This window comes from Orycteropus afer, unplaced genomic scaffold, assembly GCF_000298275.1.
Source record: "Orycteropus afer afer isolate SDZICR_OR568_19922 unplaced genomic scaffold, OryAfe1.0 scaffold00200, whole genome shotgun sequence".
Taxonomy (NCBI): Eukaryota; Metazoa; Chordata; class Mammalia; order Tubulidentata; family Orycteropodidae; genus Orycteropus; species Orycteropus afer.
In genome coordinates this window covers 842,762-858,062 of record NW_006921787.1, presented here as the reverse complement: position 1 = coordinate 858,062, position 15,301 = coordinate 842,762, and the positions used below count along the sequence as shown (strand labels likewise).

General features: G+C 34.7%; 1 protein-coding gene across 1 annotated transcript in view; it reads left to right on the top strand.

Annotated features, from left to right (window-relative positions):
* The window catches only part of MCPH1 (microcephalin 1), a 505,419-nt gene that overhangs the window by 111,892 nt on the left and 378,226 nt on the right, over window positions 1-15,301 (top strand). The window contains exons 8-9 of the mRNA XM_042781949.1: window positions 2,098-3,282; window positions 11,844-11,953. Coding sequence (XP_042637883.1) covers window positions 2,098-3,282; window positions 11,844-11,953 — 1,295 coding nt within the window. The remainder of the gene's footprint in view (window positions 1-2,097; window positions 3,283-11,843; window positions 11,954-15,301) is intronic.

Genomic DNA, 15,301 nt, shown 5'->3' with positions numbered 1-15,301 from the left:
GATTTCTGATTGGAAGCAGAAGGAGTGATATGATTAATAAAAGTAGAATTATACATTATATATATTTTTTGTAATGTGGCAACCCTTTTTCACTTTAAATGATAGTTTTTCCTGGTTATTACTTTTCTTGGTTGTATCAAACTTTTTATGAATTTCTCATCCAGTCCACAGTGGGGCCTAAATAGGTAGCATTGACCCCCTAAAGATCTTTGTTCATTAGCAGGGGAAATATTATGGAATATCTTATTGTGAAAACCACGTCAGTGCAAATTACAAAACAGTACCAAGATAATTAGAAGTCTAAACTAAAATATCCTTCAATTCATGGTTTGTTTTTTCATTCTAGTTTTAAAATTATTTACCCATTTATCTTAAAAATAATCTAAGTCTTTTTATTTTTATACTTAATAACATTTATTTCATATAAATTAGAAAGAAGGGATAATACTAACCCACTGGCAATGAGTCGATTCTGACTCATAACAAACCTGTAGGACAGAGTAGAGCTGCCTCATAGGGTTTTCAAGGCTGTAAATCTTTACAGAAGTAGACTGACTCACCTTTGTCCCATGGAGCAGCTGATGGATTCAAACTGCTAGCCTCTTGATTAACAACCAAATACTTTAACCACTGCACCATCAGAGCCCCTTAGTAATGATACTAGTTAACATATATTACATTTTAATATGTTCTGAGCATTGTTCTATTTATCACATTCTCATTTAATTCTCCTATGAACCTCTGAAGTAGACACTATTATTATCCTCATTTTGCAGATAGAAAACTGAGGTCAAAGAATGTTAAACAACTTGTACAAGATCCCACAGTTCATGAATGGCAAACTCAGAATTCAAACCTAGGCATTCTGACTTCAGAATTTATATTGTTAACATGTCACACTGCTTATCAGGTTTTAGAAAAGCTTATTCAGTTAATAAAGTTAAAGTTATTATATGTTAACAGTTATTAATTTAAAAACACAAAAGATTCTCTGATTTGAAATAGGCATGGAGTCACTTTTGCACGATAAATTTCTCTCCTTGGAGCATACAACTAAGGGAAGAATTTTGATGATTGCCTATGTTCTTTGTTTTTTAAAGTAGAACTTGAGTAATTTATGTCAGAAGTGCCAAGTGAACACTTAAGTGGCCTACAGTATTGTGTAGTTACTATAAAGTGGAGGTCATTCATTAATTCAAGTCATTCCTTTATACTGAACCTGTATTTGGGGTGCCAGCACTGCACTGGAGACTTTAGATTCCTAGATGAAAAGGCAGTGATAGCTGTCTAGTGATAGAGACAGATACAAGTATAATCACAGTATACTGTGATTATATGGTTTTATAAATTTAGGCAACATACTGTGTACCAGAGGAGGACTTCACATGGTGAAGTCAGTGGAAAGACTCAGAGAGATGCTGACATCTGAGATGAGTTTAAAGGATAAGTGTATTTACCCAGACTAAGGTGTTGAAGAAATGCTATTGTAATAGGAATGTAAAATGAGATGTAATAGAGAATTTTCAGGAAATAGGTAGTAGCTTTAGCCTGTCTTTCAAGAAATGTGTAAGTTATATGGGGAGACAAAACATGAAGATCTAACTACTGAATGGTTCACTTTTGAGTATAACATGAAGATTTTAATAGAAGACATGGGAGATAAAGGTGAGCTACATTAATTGTGGAATGTTTCCTGGAAGACTGGAACTTGATCTAGACCCAGTAAATCTTACTTGTAGAATTATTGACCTCCTTGAGAATTTCATCAAGGAGAGACAAGTTTTGGGTGCTCTTACTTGGAAAAGACTACATGTGTATATGAACACCCCCCAAAAAAAAAATTTTGCAAAGCAGTTTTAGAATTCATTGACTGTGTCCTCCATTGACCCCCTTCCCCCTCCACACACACACACAAATAATGAAGCCCAGATACCCTCCTTAACCATCCTTTCCTTAAGGAAACTTTCTTTGTTGGTTATCAGAGGTAACAAGCAAGGGGAGGAAACAGTGCAAAAATAATAATTTTTAAAATATATGTATATACATAAAATTATTGAATCTATTTTTAAATGTTAATTTTTAATTAATATTTTCCAGATGAATCGTTTGCTGGTGTTTTACACACATCTTTTGATGATATTTGTGGAAAGTCAGGATGTAGAAATCAAGAAATAAAGTTCGGAGGACTTACTAATGAAATTAAAAGTGATATTTGTATATCCTCACCAAGTAGTAGCCGTTCATCAGCATCTTGTAGCTACTTCAACAGATTAACACCTCAAAGACCCATGAGTAATCTTTCGAAGGAAAAAATAAATTGGCAAAGAAATGTTGTAGATGAAACAGTCACCCCTGACAAAAAGCATACTGAAGAAATACCTAAGGACATATCTGGTGAGAAATATAGTATGTTTCCTATTTTATCTATAACAGAAGACAACTCTTTGGTACATTCAAGACCCAAAAGTTCCTCAGCAAAGAGAAAAAGAACATCACCATGCTTATATTCACCTTCAAGAGAAAAATTAAAGAAAAAAAGATACAGCATAAAATCTACCATGCCAAAATTGCAACTGTGTAAGTCAGAAAACAGGCCACAGTTCATGACCAAATCTGTTATAGAGAGTTGTGATTGTGGAGAGTCCTCATATGATGATTATTTTTCCCCTGATAATCTTAAGGAAAGGAATTTAAGGAATCTTCTTTCTGAATTTCAGTCATCATCAAGCCCTATTCATTTCAACTGCAGAAGAAGTCTTTCTAAGAGTGAGAGAGCAAGTGTATTAAAAATGTCTGATTTTTCCTATATGGGTAAAAATTCCAGATCAGCTGACATCACTGATCTAACAGCAAAAAGTAGCTCCAGTCTTCAGAAACCTACAAATTATGAAGGAAATACAACTTTGAGTTTCATGTCTTCTAAGGAAACATCTGCAGCTGAAGAAACTCTAAGGTGTTGTAATCAAGCTGATCCTCAGCAAAGGGAAGAGCTTTCTCCAGAAGAAAATAACTCTTCTTATAACATTGATGAATGTGTTCATCAAAAAGAGCATCTAGAGAGAGGACACCATAGTAATTTAAGTCCTTTGAAAGGAAACACCAATGAAATGAAAGAATTGATTGACATTAAAAGCATGCAGAAAGAAGAAGGTACCACTTCTGAAATACTGGACTCTTCTGAAAGTGAAACAAAAAATGATTATAAGCTAAATTTTGTAGATAATTATAATGTGGAAAAACCGACCAATGAAATGAGAAACTTTTCCAGAGGATATAGTGAAAGTATGTGAATCTTCCTTTTCAAAGTACTGTTATTATAAGAATATGTACTAGTAGTATATCCATACTTTACATTTATCACAATTTTTTCATAACTTAAAATTCTTTCCTCTTCTTAAAACTTTTTTTTCCCCTTTTTTTCTGTTAATGACATTTGTCCAATGATAAAGCCTTACAGGTTTTTAGGGATAGATGACTTATTCAACTATAGAATTTCTGGGCTCATTGGTCAAATCTGCTATTATCAGTACATTTTTCAAAGCTTTTTTCTTCTCATAGGTCAAAAGAATGATTAATACCTAGTTTGAATTAAGTAGAATGAATGCTTTGTCTCTGGTTCTTTATAGTTTCTCACAATTACATGATTATTATGTAATACCAAAATTAAACCCAACTCACTGCCATCAAGTTAGTTCTGACTCACAGCGACCCCTCCTTGGGTTTCTAAGGCAGTAGTATCTCTACAAAAGTAGATTGCTGCGCAGTCTTCCTTCCGAGGAGTGGTTGGGGGTTTGAGCCACCAGCCTTCTGGTTAGCAGTTAAATGCCTTACAGAAGATTTTTTTTTTTTTTTTGTCATCTCGGTTCATAATAATGACGTTGTTTATTTTAGAAAGGGAATTAAAGCATAAAACATTAATTCTGTCAAGAAAGATGATGTATGAAAAAAAGTAAATTTGGAAATACGTTATCAATATTTACTTCTGAAGAGACTTTGGGTAATATTAGCTATAAAGAAAAATTGTGCAATTAAAATTTTTTTGCTAAGAAGTCTATTGTAACAGACTTTGTTTAACTTATGCTTATTTTGCTTATTGTTGTTGTTATGTGCTGTCACGTCAGACCCAACTCATAGTGATCCCTCCTTGGGTTTCTGAAGTGGTATCACTACAGAAGTAGATTGCCTGACCTTCCTTCCGAGGAGTGGCCATCCTTCTGGTTAGCAATCAAGTGCCTTAGGCACTACGGTACTAGAGCTTAAGCATATAATTTAAAACAGATTTATTCTTATCTGTAATTTAATTGTAAACCTAATAGTGAACTGTGTAATGAATAACATAGTGATGATGAACTATGTAATTGTAGTGAAAGCAGCAACAACAACAAAAATATGCACTTTATAATTAGAAGCTCAAATAGGTTTCACTAGTAAAAATAGAAGAAATCTTAAATATTAGCCTTCTCTACCTAAAGTTTTGGTTAAAATTTCAGTAAGACCAACTTATCCTTTCATCTTTTTTCTATACTTAAGTGTTTAAACCACCTTGTTCAAGATGGAGGAGTTAAAAGAGTTGATAAAAATCACAGATTTACTGTATATATTTTTCTTGAGTATAAACACCCCAAAACAGTCTTACAAAAAGAATGAAAGTATTTTTATCTATTTTTAACCTACTTTTTGTATTTTAGCTTTCCAAGCATATATTAACTTGACAACAAACTATATTTCATTTTCTGTTTGGCTTAGTATGTTTTCAATATATTTATTTAAAATCACAGTTACAGTAAAGTTAATATAAAGCAGTAGACTTATAGACTTGTTTTGATAGTTAAGAACATCTTACTCTTAAAAGCTTAAATTCTTTTAAATTTTTATCATGTGTATGATTTAAGCTTTTGGAAAATATTTAAAGATACAGATAGAAATGAAGCGCAAAAGAGGTAGTTTTCAAATAGTAGGGTACACCTGGAATTTCAGTGTTGCAAAGAAAAAGTGTAAATTTACTTGGCACTCCTCGGAAGGAAGGTTGGGCAATCCTACTTTCGTAGTGATACTGCCTCCGAAGCCCAAGGAGGGGTCGCTATGAGTCGGGGCTGACTCGATGGCACATAACAACAACAACAGCAAGTAAATTACCTGTTCTACTACTTAATCTCCCAGTATCTACAGCCCCTTTGGGTCTTAGAATAAATCAGAAAAAAAGAGGCACATGTACTGGCTGACTCACTAAAACTTAGAGAAGATTTTAAGATTTTATTGTATTTGCCATTGCACATTGATACACAGGTAGGATCCTTGTATAACTAAATTTAATTTCAAAAGGAAACCAATATTTTATTTGCCCAAATATTATGACAACTTCTAGAGTCACGTGCCCTATTTCATGTCATTGCATAGAGACAGAACATTACTGAATTTAGGACAAGAAAACATTTTACATATTGCCTAGCTTAAATCTAACCCCTTTGTTTTTGGTCATAAAATTAAGACCCTCTTGTTTAAAAACAATTTAAGAGTTCTTTTTAATTGTCCACAGTAAGCTGAACTGGAACTTGGATATCCTAACTCTGTTTGGGACTCTATCATAGATAAAACCACATAGCCTTCAGGTTAATTTGGAAATTACATATGTGCTGCAATTGTGGAGCACTAAAAACTATTCCGTACATTAAGCTATGCCTCTCTATATCTTTTATGTTGAAGTAAAAGTTTGATATCAATTTCTGTATTAAATTCACTTGTTGCTCTTGTTATCTAAACTATATAATATGCTACAAAGTTTGCAAGAACAAGGTACAAAAGAGATTCAAAGTACTTCCTTAGCTACTTATTTAACAAGAAAAAAATAATTTTCAAAACATTTTTATTGATGAAATTCAAAATATAAAAATTGCTTACAATTTTATGTAATACAGATGTACTAAATGAGAAGAATTAATTTTTTTTTCCTCCTTTTTTTTGGCTTCCAGTTGATTCACGCAGGTTCAGTTCAGTTCCTAGCTTGAAGAGTGTCTTAGGGCCATAATCTTGAGGGCACCACCAGTCCTCATCAGACTAGTAAATCTGGTCGTCTTTTTATGAGTTTGAGTTTTGTTCCAACTCTATCTGGGACCTCTTATTGTGATCCCTTTCAGAGCAGTAAGCAGTGTAGTCAGACACCATCTAGTTCTGGTTTCAGGATCATGGAAGCTGCAATTCATGTGGTGCATTAGTCTTTTATATTAATTATTTCCTGTGTCTTTGATTTTATTTGCTCTTCTTTGCTCTGGGTGAGGAGAGACCAATAGTTGCACCTCACATGGCTGCTCATAAGCTTTTAATACCCCAGTCGCTACTCACCAAAGTAGGATATAGAACATTGTCTTTGTGGACTATGTTATGCCAGTTGACCTAGATGTTCCCCAAGGCCGTGCTCCTAAGCCTCTATACACAGCTTCTCATTCCCTCAAGGTGTTTGGTTATGATTAAGACATTTTCATAACTTTGTCTCCTGTATGCTCTACTACATTCATGGATACGTTTGCAGAATTAAAAGAATTCTTTTTTGAAGGGAGGAATAACATTTCACTTCATTGAGGTTTTAATTGAGTGTTCCCATCATCATAATTGATTGCAAATTTTTATCTGTTGATGCTAATGTATAATAAGTTTTTATGCATTTTATCTTTAGAAATGTCTTTTCACACAGATGGGTACTGCCAAAGACTGATAAAGACAGTCCACAGCATATGATTTTCACTGAGTAATTTTTCATTGTTTTGAAGGATATTTATGGAATTATATTAGAGTCTTCTTCTGATACTTGCCTTTTAGCATGTCATTACATTGCAGGTTAATAACTTCCAATTGAAAGTTAGGAGGAAGCTTCTTGATTGGGGCATTAAATGGATTTTGAAATTTGGAAAGGAAATTTCCTTTACACTTCATTAAGATCTAGAATTTCTTCTTAGAATTGTAGTTTGATCCCGGAAAATGTGTCCACAGCAAATTTACTTGCAAATGGATATTTCACTTGTTTTAACTTTAGACAGCATTGGACATATATACATGCAGCTTGATGTATGTAGTTGTTGATACGATTTCTTTTCCACCTTTGACACTGTTAACCACCTGCAGTCAATTTTAATTACCAAGTTTTAAAACCTATTATCATCCTGAAGTAGCACACAGCTTGGCCCCTAGCTGCTGGCCACCAGCAAAGACAGAAGCAAATCCTTTTCATAGTCTCCCTCCCCCTTTTCCAATGATTTAATATAGATTTTCCGCTTTGCTTTGGAAGCTGAAATTTAACACATCAGCACAAGCATGTATCATGTATCTTGTACACGTGTTGTGAACTTATCTAACAATTTCACTATGCACAACTATTAGATTCTTTGTCATAAATAATAGTCACCAATTTATAGAGGTTGATGATGGCTATTCTGTACTCTTCTGTGAGCTCCAGATTCTGTATACCAAATTTAATTGAAAGCAAGTCTCAAATATAAAAATATTTATTATTCAATGTTTATTGGCAGCAGATGGGAAGTAGTTCACAAAACAGACCTTCATACAAAAATCTTAGTTCTCAGTTCTTTTAGTCCATACTTTATCTGAAAGATTTACAGGAAATAAAATATTCTAATGGAAAGTTTTCTGTAAACTGACTGTCAGCATTAGGTAGCTAGATATCCTTTGACCCTAGGACGACCATTTAAGGATTAAGCTTTAAATATCATCCTTAGGGATATAAGCTACAGTTCATGCTAGATTTTTATACTCATGCATTAGTAGGGGTGTCCTTATAGTCATTAATGCAGTTTTCTTGAATCCATGAATTTTACCCTCGAGAAACAATTTCTGTCATCCATTATACTGATTAACAAGCTGATAATCTATCAGGTACAGCTTATTTCTGTCTCATTTGGCCAGTTAGCAAATTGTCTCATATTGGTCTGAAGAATTTTAGAAGTTAACCACAGTGTGATGTTTCTGTTTACATGTTAGCTGACCACTTGGAGAATGTCTATTCTTGATGGGACAAATTAAAACACATATTTAATACCATGTAGTCTATGCTGAAGTATTTTAAACTGCATTACAGACAGTCATGACACACTGTCCTTTGTCTTCATGCATTAATCCCTTAGGATGAAAATAACAAAGATGCCTGTGTGGGCTTCATAACTTGTCTTTGAAGGAAAAAGTGACAAGATTAATTTGCAGTGTCTGATTATAGAATATGGATCAAAAAAAATCAAACTCACCACCATTGAGCTGATTCCGACTCAATGCCTCCCTGTTGGGTTTCCAAGTTTGTAAATTTTTACTGAAGCAGATTGCACCATCTTTCTTCTGAGGAGGGGCTGGTAGGTTCGAACCACTGACCTTTTGGTTAGCAGTCAAATACCTTAACCACTATACCATCAGAGCTCCTTAATATGGTTCAAGATGAGTTTATTTGGATTGTAATTTAAGTGATGTGTATTTTTCTTAAATATTTTAAATTGAACTGTAATTACTGTACTTTGTGACAGTTTAAAGAGTATGTGCATTTATTAAGAAGAGTTTTCACCTCAGCCCTCTTTCCCAGAACCTCCCAGTCCTACTCCCTGGAGGTAACCAATCATAACAGCTCAGTGCATACCTTTAACAGGAAGGCTGACATGGTGATACAGCCTATTGGTTGTTTGGCTGATAGGCTGATTATTCATTTTTCACGATCTCCCATGGTTGATTTTTCTAAGGAGTATACCAACCTGGTATAAATGTTCACCCTATACACCTATTGTTTGGTTGGAAGCCATGGAAGTGAGTTAAGTTCCAAGCCCAAAGGATGACTATGGCCCATAGTCTCAGGGGTTTCACCAGTCTATCAGACCAGTAAGCCTGCCTAGTCTTTTTTATATGATTTTGAGCTTGTTCCACATTGTTCTCCCACTCTGTCCAGGATCTCCTGTACTGATCCCTTTCCGAGTGGTTGATACTGATAGCCAGGCACCATCTAGTTCTAGTCTCGGGGTCATGTAGGCCGAGGTTGGCATGGTCTACTAGTCCCTTCGACTAATTGTTTTTATGTCTTTGGTTTTTTTCATTATTCTTAACTCCAAACGAGGAGATACCAGATACAACCTGTTTCATTGTTCTTGGCAAGAATTGAAGCAACTAACTGTTAACAGTTTTGTTTTTTATTTTGCTTTTACATAGATATACAAGGAAGCTAAAAACATATTCATGGTTCAGTAATAAGAGAGCATTGGATCCCAAATTAAATCTTTATCTAGTCTACTAGTTTTCTTATTTTGATATACTCTCTTTATGTAAGTATTTGTGCTTTGGAAGGAAATTAAATGCACAATGGATATAATTAATATTAGTTCTAATCTTCTACAAAAAAGAAAAAATCACTGCCATCAAGTCATTTCTGACCCATAGTGACCCCCAAGGCTGTAGATCTCCCTGTCATCCTTCCGTGGAGCAGCTGGTGGGTTTGAACTGCTGACCTTCTGCTTAGTAGTCAAGTGCCTTATCCACTATGCCACCAGAGCTCCTTCTAATCTAATTACTTTCAATTTTATATCTTAAAAATAAAAACCAGGTTCTGCCCATGCCTGGCTTGAGGATTAATAGTTCTCAAGATTTTCAAAAAATTAATGTTAAACAGTGTGTGTGTGTTTGTGTCTGTGTGTAAAACCTTCAAAGTGAATTAAAGTGAGAAACTTAGTATTGCTAGATCTTAGAACAAAATGTGAATAGCAGAATACATACCTCTACATGGCTTGCTGACACACTGGCTCCTAAGTAAGGTCTTTGTTTTGCTAGTTGAGGCCTTTGAGATTGGACAGTCATCCAGGGATGGAGTGGTGCTGGGCAAAATGTAAAATATAAATACAAATGAAATGTACTTAGAGTAGCAAAGAAGTGTGAGTGAAGTATAAAATTTTCATGAGATAGTAGGCTAGAATCAGATTGTTTAAAGGGATCCAGTATTGTTGTACATACAAAGAGTTTTGTTTCATGGTTCAGAACCTGACCTTAAAACATTTTTAAGGCCCAGGTTACAATTAACAGTAAGTTTGAATTCAAGAAAATATTTCACAGTTGTTCTGCATTTTTTTTTCTCACTTAGCTAGAAGCCTGTACTAGGAAGAAGAGTTAAATTTCTGAAACAGATACCTTTTTTTTTTTTTTTTTAATACAGTTGCTGTAAAAAAAAAAAGTAGTGCATGCTTAATGGTGAAAATACAGAGAGGGGCAAGTATTCAGTCAGCAAACAAATGTAGAATGTGTTCATAAGTGGTGTAAAAATAGGATTATATATTTTTTATTTGAAAAGCAGTCACATCATATAATTTTTAATTTCTAATGTCACTTAAATTATTTTTGCCTTGTATGTTTATCTATGTCTTCATTGTCTGTTAAATTGTGAGCTCCTTAAGGGTGAAGACAATGTCTCATTCATCTTTGACTCTCCATTGGGTAGCCCGTTAAATATTTAACTATTAAATATTTGTTGCATAAATAAATTAATGAGGGAATGATGTTGGAAAGCAGATTGGCTTTTATTATCAATCTCTTGATTGTGGCTGGGACTTTAAAATATTACCCAGGCTGCTGTATAGCCTCTGTGTCAAGGTAGGCATTTCCCCATAAAGACTGTTATAAATGGTGGCTAGTTTGCCTAGTCTTCCTTCAAAATACCAATGAAGTTATGAAGTGGACAAATTATTTTGGGGTTTTAAAAACAGAAAATAATCACTATATAAGGCATGACAGTAGATGACTCAACCCAAAGTAAAAATATCACACTTAATTGTGGGTTATTTAGAATCTCTACATAGTTCAGCATTTAATAAATTCATGTTTAGCTTGGTGATTACCTTCTTTTTGGCTGGTATGTCTACATATTGAGAAGCTGGTCTAAGGTGGTTAATTGGGGTAGAATCTTAAACATCTACCATTTCTGGATTGAAACCTGAAGCTTTATACTGAAAACTATTCTCTAGAAAACCTCAAACTGATCCAGAAGCTAAAGTTACTTACTTCCTCTAATACATAACTACCTTTTAGAGAACGGAGATTTGGTAGCGCAGTGGTTAAGCATTTGGCTGCTAACAAAAGGTCAGTGGTTTAAACCCACCAGCCACTATGCAGGAGAAAGATGAGGCAGTCTGCTTCTGTAAAAATATGAAGCCTTGCAAACACTATGGGGCAGTTCTATTCTGTCCTATAGGGTCACTATGAGTCATAGTCAACTCAATCACACTGAGTTTGGTTTGGTTTTTTTCTTAGATGGTTTTGGGTCATTATATACAAAAGCTTTGATTGGAATTTGAATAGTAAAGAAAGTGTGTTGTTGTTGTTGTTGTTGTTATGTGTCATCAAGTCGGACCTGACTCATAGCGACCCAACCTTGGGTTTCCAAGGCAGTATCACTACGGAAGTAGATTTCCCCATCTTCCTTCTGAGGAGTGGCTTGTGGGTTTGAACCGCCAGACTTCTGGTTAGCAGTCAAGTGCCTTAGGCACTACGCTACCAGAGCTCCCAAAGAAAGTATAGGTATATTGCTTTATCAAAAGGACAAATAAAATATCATGGAGCCTAGTACATTTTAACTAACAGGTAAAATTGTTTCGGAAGATTGAGTTACATGAATTATTCAGGATGCTAGAGAAGAATAAACTAAAAGCTCTAAATAGATCTCAAAGAGCAAGGACATGTAATATTTATTTGAAAGATCTATATGTTGTGTTATCATTATATATAAATAATTACAGTTTTTCATTGTTGTTTTGCTTAAATTGAATTATCAGTAAGTTCTTATAAGGTTCTAATTAATCATCAATTCACTTGGGTTTTAGGTGTGAAAAATGGACAAGCAAGCCGTGATGTTTTACATGGCTCATATGAAGGCGTTAAGGAACTCATTGAACCTCATGAAGAATCAAATAAAATAAGCAAAGTCAAAAAGGTCAGTGTACTTGCATAAAAATATTATTTTAAACTTTCAAATATTGCTACATCACAATGTTCTACTCTGAGTTTATGAAACATAAACTAATCTGTTGAACTTGGATTTTATTTAAAAAAATTAATTATGGGAGAATATTGGAAAACTGAAAATAACAGAGCATTGTTCGTATTCAGGACACAGCTACTATGACTGGAACAAGCTTTCCTCACATCACATTGCTGATGCTTTTCTAGCTTATAAGTGACTATAGATTCCCACACAGATAAAACCCTTGAACAATTTTGGAAGAAAATACAAGAACAAAATGAAAAAATAAATGAAAACTTAGAAATGATACAAAATCTACAGATAAAAATTTAGAAGATAAATACTAGATTTTCAGAAATAGATAACACATTGAAAGGACAAAGATTAGAGTTGAATCAATGGAAGACAATTAATGAGATTGAATACATCTCTGGAAATGGATCACTCAGAAAAAAAGATCTAAACAAAATGAAGAAAGCCTAAGATTCATGTGGGATACTATCAAAAGGAATAACCTAGGTGTAATTGGAATTCCAGAACATGAAGAAAAAAGAAAACCACTGAGAAAATTGTCCAAGATTTGTTGAAAGAGAACTTCTTTGATTTGATGAAAGATAAGAATATATCTATTCAGAAAGTCCAGTGAACCCCAAACAGAATGTTGTTGTTGTTATGTGCCGTCGATTCAGACCCTACTCACAGCGACCCCTCCTTGGGTTTCCGAGGCAGTATCACTATGGAAGTAGATTGCCCAACCTTCCTTCTGAGGAGTGGCTGGTAGGTTTGAACCGCCAGCCTTCTGGAAGCACTACGCTACCAGAGCTCCTCCAAACAGGATAGCCCCCAAATGAAAATCACCAAGACATATTATCATCAAACTCATCAAAACCAAAGACAAAGAATCCTGAAAGCATGGGAAAAATGAAAAGTTACTTACAAAGGACAACCAATAAGAATAAGCTCTGATTTCTCAACAGAAGCCATGCAAGCAAGAAGGCAATGGGATGGTATATATAAAACCCTGAAAAATTCCCAACCAAGAAATAAGTACCCAGCAAAACTGTCCCTCAGATATGATGGTGACATTAAGAGATTTCCAGATAAGAAGAAATTGAGGGAATTTCTTAAAAACCAGATCAATGTTACAAGAGATACTAAAGGGAGTCCTTTGAACAGAGAACTGATAATAGCAAACAACAACTGACCATGCACAAGATGACATAACCCAGAAACCAGCACAGCTATGGATGTGTCCAAAGTAAAATAACCTTATAAGCTTGTAAACCAGCAAACCAGAGACATCAATTGGCAAATGAGGACAACTGAAAACCAAAAAGAGGGGAAAGGAGATAGGTGGTAAGTGTAAAAGTCCTGCCAACTAGCAAATAGAGGAGCACAGCACAGTACCCTGCTTATGTAGATAGCATAAAAACAAAACAAAGAAAACAAAAATCATGGGCAAGTCACTCCAACCACTTTGAAGGTTTTACACACAGACACAAACACACACACACTGTTTAACATTAATTTTTTGAAAATCTTGAGAACTATTAATCCTCAAGCCAGGCATGGGCAGAACCTGGTTTTTATTTTTAAGATATAAAATTGAAAGTAATTAGATTAGAAGGAGCTCTGGTGGCATAGTGGATAAGGCACTTGACTACTAAGCAGAAGGTCAGCAGTTCAAACCCACCAGCTGCTCCACGGAAGGATGACGGGGAGATCTACAGCCTTGGGGGTCACTGTGGGTCAGAAATGACTTGATGGCAGTGATTTTTTCTTTTTTGTAGAAGATTAGAACTAATATTAATTATATCCATTGTGCATTTAATTTCCTTCCAAAGCACAAATACTTACATAAAGAGAGTATATCAAAATAAGAAAACTAGTAGACTAGATAAAGATTTAATTTGGGATCAAATTAAATATAAATACAAAAACATCACAATGCTTCAGAGACAACAGAGTATCATAGTCCACACAAAGAAGCAAGATAAAGCAGGAGAAACAAGGGACCAGGATACAGACCCAAAACACATCCCTGATGAAGAAGCAACATTGGAACTCCCTGATAAGGAATTCAAAAGAATTATATTTAGGTATCTAGATATAAATAAATTATATTTAGGTATCTATAATTCAAAAGGATTATATTTAGGTATAACAAATTGAGAGAAAGATCAAGGAAAACACAGAGAAAACCCTAGAACAATTTCAAAAGACAGTAGAAGAACAAAATGACAAAATAAATGAAATATTATAAATGATACAAAATCTACACACAGAAATCCAGAAGATTAATACTAGATTTTCAGAAATAGGTAAGACATTGAACGGGCAAAGGAGCAGAACTGAATCAATGGAAGACAGAATAAATGAGATTGAAGGCAAATACTTAATACTTCCTTGGAAAGGGAACAATCAGAAAAAAAAAATCAAAACAAAATGAACAAAGCATAAGGTTCATGTGGGATACCATCAAAAGGAATAACCTGTGTGTAATCGGAATTCCAGAACAGGAAGTGATGAATAAAACCACAGAGAAAATTGTCTAAGATTTGTTGGAAGAGAATTTTCCTGGTATGATGAAAGATGAGAATATATCCAGTCAAGTGATCCAGTGAACCCCAAACAGGATAGATCCCAAAAGAAAATCACCAAGACATATATCATCATCAAACTCACCAAAACCAAAGTCAAAGAAAGAGTCCTAAAAGTAACACAGGAAAAACTGAAAGTTACCTACAAGGGGAAACCAATAAGATAAGCTCAGATTTCTCAGCAGAAACCATGCAGGGGAGGAAGACAATGGGATATATATCTAGAACCCTGAAAGAGAAAAATTTACAACCAAGAATTATACACCCAGCAAAATTGTCCTTCAAATATGGTGGTGAAATTAGGACATTTCTAGATAAGCTGAAATTAAGGGTATTTGCTAAATCAGACCAGCCTTACAAGAGATGCTAAAGGTATTCCTTTGCACAGAGAATCAGCAGCAGCAAATGATGACTGCCTATTAACACAGATGATGACATTACCCAGAAACCAATCCAGTTATAGAATATCCAAAGTAAAGAAGCCTACAAGATTGTAAACAGGGGACCAGAGTCATCAATTGACAAATGAGGACAACTACAAACCAAAAAGAGGGAAAAAAATAGTTATTGTTGTTGTTATGTGCCGTCGAATCAGCCCCGACTCATAGCGACCCCTCCTGCGGTTTCCGAGGCAGTATCACTACGGAAGTAGGATTGCCCAACCTTCCTTCCGAGGAGTGGCTGGTGGGTTTGAACCACCAACCTTCTGGTTAGCAGT